Below are 10,812 nucleotides of genomic sequence, written 5' to 3' on the forward strand. Positions count from 1 at the left end.
GGAATGTAAGACTTGGCCTAACCTCAGATGGATTTAATCCTTTTGGGAACATGACCACATCCCACAGTACTTGGCCTGTAATGCTTGTACCGTACAACCTGCCTCCTTGGATGTGCATGAAACAAACGTCTTTCATATTATCCTTGATTATTCCAGGTCCAAGTTCACCTGGAATGGATATAGATGTGTACATGCAACCGTTAATTGAGGAATTGCAGCAACTATGGAGTGTGGGGGTACGAACATTTGATGTCTCATTGAAAAAGAATTTCATGCTCCGAGCGCAGTTGATGTGGACAATTAATGACTTTCCGGCATACGCGGACTTGTCTGGGTGGCCTACAAGGGGTGGAAAGGCATGCCCTTGCTGTATGCATGCAACAAGGTCTAGACGGTTAAAACACGGACATAAGTTTTGCTTTATGGGGCATAGGCGATACCTGCCCATGGATCATCCGTGGAGGCGAAAAAAAAATACATTTGACGGTAACCGAGAACTTGAATGTGCCCCTGATGTTCCAGATGGAGATGAAATCCTAAAACAGTTAGAAGGGATAGCATTTGGGGATGAGAGCGCCGGTAAGTCAGTTAATATTGATACTTCACATGCAAAGAGAAAGAGAACTGATAATATCTTGTGGAAGAAAAAAAGTATTTTCTTTCGTTTGCCGTACTGGAAGGATAATTTATTGCGGCATAACCTTGATGTCATGCACATAGAGAAAAATGTGATGGACAATATACTTGGCACAATTCTAGACATTAAGGGAAAAACGAAGGACAACCTTCAAGCACGAAAAGACTTGCAAGAAATGGGTTTGAGACAAGCACTGCATCCTTTCACAAATGATGATGGAAGAATCTATATGCCTCATGCTTGCCACACAATGTCTAAAGAGGATAAAGCTAGTTTCCTAAAAGTGCTTCGAAATATAAGGGTGCCAGACGGATATGCCTCGAACATTTCCCGATGTGTAAAACTTAAGGACCGGACGATATCGGGTTTAAAGAGTCATGACAATCACGTATTGATGCAACAGCTTCTCCCAATTGCATTGCGTGGATCACTGCCCGGTAACGTAGTTAGACCGCTAGTTGAAATTTCTGCATTCTTCAGGGGCATATGTTCAACTGCGTTGACCCAAGAGGATCTGACCCGACTTGAGGATGGGATGTATACGACTATGTGCAAGATGGAACAGATATTCCCCCCCAGTTTTTTCACAAGTATGGTTCATGTTGTGGTGCACCTTGCCCGTGAATGCCGTCTCGGTGGACCGGTACAGTATAGGTGGATGTATCCGGCAGAGAGGTAACATTTACTGAAAAAAATTAAAACTAAAATTTTGTTGCCATTTATTTATTTTAAAACAATGATTAGATGTAATAATTAGTTAGTTTTGATATGTAGGAGCCTCGGGGTGTTCAAATCAAGTGTGCGAAATAAAGCGGCTCCTGAGGGTTGCATTGCGGAGGGCTACATAGCAACTGAGTTGGTGGCATTTTGTTCGATGTATTTAGAGAACGCACCGACATTCCACAATAGGCCGCAACGAAACCCGGATGGGCCTAAAGGAGCTGGAACCCGAGTCGTTCTCAACCGTCTCACGTTGACACAGATTCACCGTTACATCCTATTTAACTCAGATGACTTCCTCCAATTGCGGACGTTAGTATTGTGTAATGAATATATGCATGCTCATATCATGCAACAACGTTAGTTGTGAATTAAATTTAATTGATTTTATTTCAAAATGTAGGCTACATAAGGATTCGATAAGACAAAGTGCAAACAGGGGGCGAACGATTACGGATGATCATTTGGAAACCCTACATTTTGAGCAATTCTGCGATTGGTACCGTGACTACGTAAGACTAATGTCACCCCTTATAAATTTCATAATGTTTCATCAATGCACTAACAAAACTTCATCATTATTGTATATGACTCGTAGGTCGATAGTTCGGACGATCGACTTCGGAAGGATATGGGTGCCAAACTAGTAATGCATTGTAGAGGTCCGATGGTCTCAGCAGTCCAATATAATAGATATGTGGTAAACGGCAAGTTCTTTCGAACTGTCGCACATGATGTGGGAAAAAGGTCTCAGAATAGTGGCGTGTGCGTGCCGACTGTTGATGGCGAAACATACTACGGGAAAGTAACTCAAATACTTGAAGTGGAGTATTACGACAGGACAAAATATGTTGTGTTCAAGTGTGACTGGGCGGACACCACAAGGGACAGGGGATACAGGGTGGACGAGTATGGCATAACGCTTGTCAACTTCAAAAACCTTGTCCATAAGGGGGACCTGATTAGTGATGAGCCGTATGTACTAGTTTCCCAAGTGGAACAAGTTTTTTACGTCGGAGATGAAAGGAATCCAGATTGGGCTTGCGCGGTGAGGACGAAACCTAGAAACATATACGACGTTGGTCAGGGTCAAACGCCTGATGATCCTCATGCCAACTATCACGAGATCGAGAGTGAGCCACTCACTTTAAACAATAATCAGTTGTACGATCCGCACGATGACATCCAATATGTCCGACCCGGCTTTGCACCAATCGAGGCGTATGGCATTTCATATGAAATAAATATTTTACATTTATTGATTTGTTGTTACTTATTAATTTGTTCATTTATTAATTTTTGCGTCATATATGCAATGAATATTTTTCACACTATACACATAACTAATTGGGTGCGTGCTGTATTTCACAGGGTCCTATGAGTACTCGGGGGAAGTCAAGAGGACGGCGGGGAGCCGCTTCTACATCGAGATCACACCATGTCCTGACAGATAGTGAGGCACAGGAAGTTGCTATGCTTATGCAGCAGCAATCAGGGTATCGACCTATACTTCCGGATAATGTAGACGAGCAGTTACATGCCAGAGACGATCATGCCTGTGACCTAATCTCCACTTCAGCTGAGATATCCCAAATACTCGCGGAGGCAAGAGGCCCGACAGGCCTTACACAGTTTGGGTATCGATATGAGCCTAGTCCTTACGAGCCTGGCGCCTCCATGCGTATGCCATCCCCGCCACCCCCATTGCCGCATGGCTTTTTCGATCAGCAGCCAAACAGCGGCGCACCTATGGATAATAGTGAGACACAGCCTGGTGAAGACATGGATGATGGGATAGGTGAGCAGCACGATGAGCATGATGATGACCTTGCTTGGCCAGCATTGACTATTGACGAGGTTCGCACGATAGGTATGTATGTATGATATTCCGAACCATAAATGTGTACATATTTATGCATGATGGTACATATAGTTAATTAGTACATAAATTCAAATAATGTATGTCTAACCATTTGTGTGCTAATATATACTTCATCATTGCAGATAGGGCGGGTAACTTTGAGGTGTTGATCGTAAAAGACTCACACAAGTTGTGGGACATTCCTGATGGAAAAAGGGTGGTCATGGAGTATAATGGCGCGTGGCAGCCCGTAGGACAAAGCGGCAAAAAATTTAGACGGATGATAGGGAAGACGTGCAAGACCGGGACTTTTATCAAGCTATCCGACCCCTGGAAGCATGTACCAGAACAAAGCAAGGAAGATTTATTTGAGTCATTGATGGTAAGTGTAGTTTAGATGTTTGTACTTTATGATTTGTACCAGTCTAAAATTAAATAATTTGTGAAACAACAAACGCTTTAATTAGAGCCTCGTTAATTGATGCAGAATTACTTCTATATCATGCCTGGGTCGGATATGGCGGCAATTAAAAAAGATGCTTTTAGAGACATGGGGGAGAAGCAAAAGCTTTTGAGGCACAAGTTGAGGCAGAAGCTCATGATTCAGAGCGACGACACTCCTGGGACAGTGTCGGCAAGGATGGCTCACACCATTTCAAAGTACAACCCAAGAGATGTGGAAATATTGTTGGGAAAATGGTGTACTCCCGATTATCAAGTAGGTTATGACTTCGAACTATTTGACTTTTGTTAATTGTAATTATTCTTTGATGGCTTAGCGATTAATTATGTCTACATATTGGATTCGTAGGCTTATTGCCAGCACATGAAAGACATACGCAAACAGAATGAAATACCGCATTACACAGGCTCGAAGAGCTTAGCAAGAGTCGCACATGAGGAGGTACTATACTACTCTTACTTACCATGACTATACATATTTGTGATATATTGCGTAGTATATATCATAAATATTTAATTGATGCTTTCAATTTATTGCAGTTTATTAGTTCAGGCAAGACTCCTACACGAGCGGTCACGTATATCAAGTCCCATACAAAGTCAGATGGTAGCCGTCCAAATCCGGTGGCCGCAGAGAGAATCGTAAGTGTATTAACTTATTGTCGTGAATCTATTGTTATGTATTAACTTATTGAGTCTTATTTTATTGTATGTAAATGTGAATGCTCATGTATAGGCTCGGATGGAAGAGTTATTGCCAAATGACCCTGCGGAGCAGGTAGAAGGGCCCCAAGGCACAATTAGGTGGACACCGGATGATGCTTATGCTCAGGCGCACAACAATAAGCCAGAGTATGCGGGTCGTGTCCGTGGAGTCAGTAAGAATATCTTGCCCGCACCTGGCACTAGCTACTCATACTATACACCGTCCCAAACACGGTCGCAGAACCGGGGCGGCCCGATGATATCGCGCGAAGAATTTGAAAGAGCCATGCAATCAGAGAGGGAGAAGCATCGTCACGAAATGGATGAGCGGCTGACGCAGCAGAGTGAGGAAATTACTGCTTCGGTGACTGCGGCGGTGTCTGCACGGGTTGCTGAGCAGGTGGCTGCTCAGATGGCTACTCTGATGGCTGCTCAGATGGCAGCGTATGAGGCCCGGATTCGCAGCCTTGAGGGGTCGAGACGTATGGGCTCCGATTTGGAGGTGACGACTACCCGGAATCCACAAGATGCGGAGTCCCCAGCCCGAGTGATTGTGAGATCCTCAGTTGATAGCAGATCAGGTAACAATATATTTTTATTGTTTTTATTTGATTAACACAGTTATCTTATGAGTCAAATAAACTTTGTTCGCATTTAACACAATTGCAACGTAATATGTGTAGATGACGTAAGAGTAGAAGCTGAGGACGATCATAATGACACCACACATCAGACGCCGGTTGGTCAGAAGTCTCGTTTGTCAATACATTATACCCGTCGTTCAGGCACCCCGTAAGTATATATATATATATATAGATATATATGTGCATGGAGCATGAAGCTTTGTATAGTTACCATATTTGTTGAAGTTGTCTCATTGAATAAACATGTATTGTTCGTACAGTTAATATGTGTTTGTGCTTTGTATAATTAATATGTGTTTGTGCATACATAGTTAATATGTATGTCGAGGTTGTATATGCATGTGATAATTATTTATTAGGAGTTTAAAGTTACAAATGTTCACTAATTAGCTAATTGATTGTTCGTTTTATCTTTTTGCAGTTAATGCGGCGCAGATGATTGATCACGATGATTTGTGTATTATGATGTTGTATTGATCACGTTAGTTGTATTGTATTTTACTTTTTATTACAAATTTGTACGTTAGTTGTTTGTATAAAGTTATAATTACTTAGTTACACGATGTTAGTTATGATTATGCATGGGTTGATTATTGATGTTGGATGTGGGTTATATATGTTGGATGTTGGGTCGTTGGTTGGATGCAGGAGAGTAGAAATGTATGCTGGTTGGTTGGATTTTTGGTTGGTTGGATGCAGAGAGTAAAAATGTATGCTGGAGAAAAATTACAAAAAAAAAAAAATTTTCTTCCCTGTAAATTTTAGTGACGTGGCATACATGCCACGTCACAAAAGGTTGTAACGTGGCACATATGCCACGTTACTACTAGTGGTAACGTGGCTGCATGTGCCACGTTACTACTGGTTGTAACGTGGCACCTATGCCACGTTACCACTAGTTGTAACGTGGGAAATGTGCCACGTTACAATGTGCCACGTTACAACTCGTAGTAACGTGGCATGAACCACGTTATAACCAGTAGTAACGTGTGATTTTACTAAACGTTACCAAATAGTAACGTGTTGTTTCTGACACGTTACAAAATTTCATTTTGTTACGTCCAATTTCACTACGCGCCAGACACGTTACAAACATGTTACAATACTTTAGTAACGTGGTAACCCCATATACACGTTACTACTTGTCCGTAACTAAAAAAATAAATTTTTGTAGTGCATAATTTAGCAATGGAAGATATTTTTCTTCGCTGCACAATTAACACCTCAATATTCCCACAAGAAAACATAAGGCCATAGAGTATCATCCATCATAGCAACAAACAATAACATCATCCACTACTCAGTTGCTGTTAATATATTTTTAATTTGTAATGAAGTGTCTAAAAATCCCAGATCATATATTGCTGAAAGCTTATATATAGATATTACAATATTGGAAAACGTTGCAGATAGAATGAACTTCACAACTGTTCCAATGTTGAACAATAGCCGAGGTATAAATTATATGATGGGAAATAAAATCACGTTGAAGTGTAATATCACCAAAAGTAAGATATTCTATACAAACTTGTGAGTATAGGGACAAAAAAAAAATATACCTGTCATGAAGGTTTAAACCATGTCCTCACAAAATAAATCAACACGGGATCATTTACAGCAAACAAAAACCATCTTTATTTGGCCTCTCCAACATTTCATGATATGACCAAATCAAGTCATCACGTTCTGTGTTCACAAATCAAAATTAAGACGTAGCAAACCACAATCAGTTGAAATTTATAATTTTTTCTTAACTTGACAGGGGAAACTTGCTTCTAAATTATAAACATAATCAACAAATTATGAGTATTCTAATTCGGAGATAGGAAGAATTAGTGTGTTGGGGCTTGCAAAGAAGAAGCAGAAGGAAGAAAACTCACTCTGGGGGATCAAAAGTGCGTGAAGAAAGACATGCCAGAAATCCCGTGGAAATTTTCCTTACAAACAATGACCTACAATTTCCACATGTGAGAAACACAAATATATGAATAACACCATATGCTAGACTATTGTCAGAAGGCAAATTTGCATTTAAAATCGACATCATTCTTCCACCCATTTTTCTTTTTTCATAAATATTCTTGCATGGTATGCCATTAGTGAAATGATATTTATGCAATATTTGGAACTATTTATCCCAATAATGGGGAAGAAGAAACAGAAGCCAAGAGAAAATTGCTTATGCATCCAACTTTGACGTTTATAGCAGATTTCCTCCAAAGAGTTGCTTCAAGATTTATATATTTCATGTAAGTGTAACTTTTTACGAACATTGCAAATAATTCCAAACTTATTGCCAGTGATGGCATCATGGTAGAATGAAGAAACTAGAAGAAATTGAGGTGACAAAGTTAAATTTACACATCAATTTCCTATATTTTCCTTATATTTCTTTCTAACCTAAAAAAGAGACCATGAAATAAATAAAAGGTATAAACCATGGATTCAATTTAAAATACTCCAATAAAAGAAAATAGACCATGGGTTCAATTTTTCAAAAATAATAAACCCATAGCACGAGATGAATTTACAAAAGAAATTTGTAAAAAATGTATTTTAAATTGATGTTAATTTAGTTCATCAACTCAAGCCAACACAATCAAGAAAGGAGAGCCCTAGTATCAGGATGAAAGCATTGGGATAGGGTGAGATACTAAGCACTATTTTGTGCTTAGTGTTGTTAAATCTCCCAACGGTTGGGATTAAATAGAAAACAAAAAAAGGTTGAGATTTAACCAAGAACATTTCCAACCAAACACAACCATCAAATTTCACCCAGGAAAAATCATACCCAAACTTGTTAAAAATCATAGAAAGAAACCAATCATCCAAAGGTCAATACTTTACTACTAAATCAACTTCCCCCACACACGCACACAAAAAAAAAGGCAATAGCAATACCCAATCAGTAACCTGAGGAAACAGTATCCAGCAATAGCTATTTTAGTTTGTTTCTCAGCTTCTCCCTCTATCTCAGCATCTCACTCTCCGCTTGTCTCTCTTGATCTTTCTCTCTGTTCTAGACAAAGAGAGGAAGAAATTAACAAAGAAATAGGAGGGGAAGTGGGAGTAAATTGATGGATTTTTTGGCAGATTTTTTTCATACTCTTATACTCTTTCTCTGTAGCAACAAAGAGGTTGACAAGAAATTTAAAAAAAAAAAAAAAAAAAAATTGCTTTGCCTTTTCTCCTCCATTTCTTCTCTAAATCCAAATCGTTCCAGGTTGTTTTTTTTTTTTTACTCCTTTCTCCTCCATTCCTTCTTTGAATACAAAATCGGTTTCGGTAGATTTTGTTTTTGACTTCTGCACACTTTTGCAACTGAAAAAAAAAATAATAAAAAATAAAAAAAAATCGCTCTTCTTTCTTGCCCATTCCTTCTGAATCGCCATTAATCCTTCTGAATCTGAATCTTGCCAGAAACCCATTCCTGAAGCTTCCTTCATAAAAGACCAAAAAATCTATCTCTCAAAGTTTGGCTCTTTACCTACTCAGAGGGCAAAATGGTAATTTAAATGTAAAAGACAAAAATATCCAAACAACTTTTTAAATTCATTAGATTCAGGAAGTGTAAATTAGTAATTTTGCAATCTAAAGTAATGTCAAAAGACAAAAATAACCTTATCTAACTAAATCATGAAGAATAAAGAGTAAGGATAAAATAGTAAATTCCAAGTGCAAAAGAAAATTTACTATTTGAAAGCCATTCCCACTTTTTATATATCTTTAAGTAAAGATTTTTTAAAACTTAAAAAACTTTCAATTTAGTATATCAAACTTCAAAAAGTTTACAATGTTACTCTTCTATTAAGATTTTTTGTTAAATTCTAACTGATGATGTCAAAATACCCAAAACACCCTATTTAAAAATTAAACAAAAAAAAAAATGTTGTTGGGCTGACCGATACCTAAGCCATGGATTCTACGTTCTTTTATTATTATTTAAAATAAAATAATTTTTAAATATAGAGGTCTAATACAGTGGACATTTCACCTATAATTCGTCTAATTTAACCCAAGTGCTAACAATATGAGTGACATTGCAAACTTTTTAAAGTTGAATACACTTAAATTAAGAAATTTTAAAATTTAGGGGAATGATTAAAAAAGCGCAAAAATTTCAAGTATTTAAATAAAGTTTCAAAAATAAAATAAAAAATTTGCCCACTCGAGCAACTAAGCCATAGGCATGAATGAAGAACTTCTTATCGATAATTTTGAGCTCCAAAACCAACCAAATTTGGTTTTTTTACTTCTTTCTCAAATTCTCAATTTTTGTTCTCTCGATCTCTCTCTTAATTTTTGTTGAAGATCGAAAACAACACCACTAGTCCACCACCATGGCTTTGGAGTTACCCTCAACAGCAGGGCTGGGAATTTAACCTGGGAATTCGACATGAACATAACACATATTTTTAGGATTATGGTTTATGTTAAACAAGTTCGAGTCACCCGTTTAATAAACGTGTCGGGTCATATCAACCCACGAGTTCACTCATTTATATATATATATATATATATAAATGAGTGAACCCGTGGGTTATATATATATATTAGTTTTTTTAAGTAAATAGCCAATAATAATGGTAAACCTAAAAAAAAATCCCTTAGGTTTGGGTTATTGGGGTCATTTGGGTTGACATGTTTGATCCGTTTATTAGACGGGTCAGGTTCATGACCTAATCTGATTGGCGGGTCAAGCAAGTCAACCCAAACTTAATACACCATCCCGTTTTGCCACCGCTACCCAATAGCAATAACACCCTAACCTTAGGGCGTGGGCTTAATATGTGAGTTAACCCAGGTTTTGGGCTTAAATGCGTTGGCCTTTGATATTGGGCCTAGTTAGCTTAGTAAAAATTGAATCAAAGCGTTCTAAAGGAAACCATACAAGCTAATGAATTTCATAATTACATGGTCTAATTCATGGCATAATTTAAACTTTAATGATATGCAAAATTTAATGGTTTAATTCATACAAAAGTAGGCTCGGCAGTAATAATTTTTGGTGTAGCGTCAGAAATATCTAGTACTCGGCTCTCTAGGGCTCTCTGAGGAAAACTAGGGATGACGATGCTAGTCTCCAACAAGTGATCGGTGGAGGAGGATAGTACGTGGAAGAAAGAAGGAGGGATCGTGATGGCGGAAGAGCTGGAGGCTTTGTGTGAAAGAATCTCTCCCACTGAGGGAGAGAAGGAAGGAATTAATATTCAGGAGAGGGAGATCCCAGATTTACCGGAAAAAGGGGAGTGGTGTCTAGTGGGGAGGATGTTAAAGGATAAAATTATAATCCCTTGATTTCCTCCCCATGTTTCATGCTTACTCAATATTTTACTCCATGATTTATGGAATATATTTGTTGTGCAAATTTATTTAACTCACAAGTGCACGAATCGATTGTAGTTTAATGGATTGCAAGTGCGAGGTCGAACCCACAGAGAATTGTATTTTTGAAAGAGCAATTTAAATCTAAACTAACTAAATCCTAACCTAGTTCCAAAAAGGTTATGAATTTTGATTTTTGAAATTAAAAGACAAACATAAATTAATTAAAATAAACTAAGAGATAAAAGACTAAGGTTTGGGAATTCACACTCATCGAATCATAACAACATACTTCCATGTTTATCAATATTAATCTGAAGTTCTCACAATTAAAATTTTAAATATGTTTTACTGTACTTCAAACAATTAATCAAAATCATCCCATGTATTCATTCATTGCACAAATCACAAAAGGAATCCAATGTCAATTAAATCATCAGATGTATCCGTAAATCACA

At 38.0% G+C, this 10,812-nt stretch overlaps 1 protein-coding gene and 1 long non-coding RNA gene across 2 annotated transcripts in view; one reads left to right on the forward strand and one right to left on the reverse strand.

Annotated features, from left to right (window-relative positions):
* LOC132188853 (uncharacterized) overlaps nucleotides 1–8,075 on the reverse strand; it is a 10,141-nt gene extending 2,066 nt beyond the window's left edge. Inside the window, exons 1-3 of the long non-coding RNA XR_009440926.1 lie at nucleotides 7,943–8,075; nucleotides 6,910–6,981; nucleotides 6,589–6,715 (exon numbers count right to left, since the gene is read on the reverse strand). This is a non-coding gene — a long non-coding RNA (uncharacterized LOC132188853). The remainder of the gene's footprint in view (nucleotides 1–6,588; nucleotides 6,716–6,909; nucleotides 6,982–7,942) is intronic.
* Nucleotides 732–5,505, forward strand: LOC132186443 (uncharacterized). The gene is made up of 10 exons (XM_059600420.1): nucleotides 732–1,025; nucleotides 1,956–2,336; nucleotides 2,729–3,227; nucleotides 3,362–3,600; nucleotides 3,706–3,936; nucleotides 4,030–4,122; nucleotides 4,221–4,322; nucleotides 4,417–4,966; nucleotides 5,069–5,177; nucleotides 5,451–5,505. Exons 1-10 carry the CDS (start codon nucleotides 732–734, stop codon nucleotides 5,452–5,454), a joined length of 2,502 nt encoding a protein of 833 aa, XP_059456403.1. The 3' UTR covers nucleotides 5,455–5,505.
* Nucleotides 8,076–10,812: the final 2,737 nt, after the last annotated feature.

The sequence above is a fragment of the Corylus avellana genome, chromosome ca7 (genome assembly GCF_901000735.1).
Source record: "Corylus avellana chromosome ca7, CavTom2PMs-1.0".
Classification (NCBI taxonomy): Eukaryota; Viridiplantae; Streptophyta; class Magnoliopsida; order Fagales; family Betulaceae; genus Corylus; species Corylus avellana.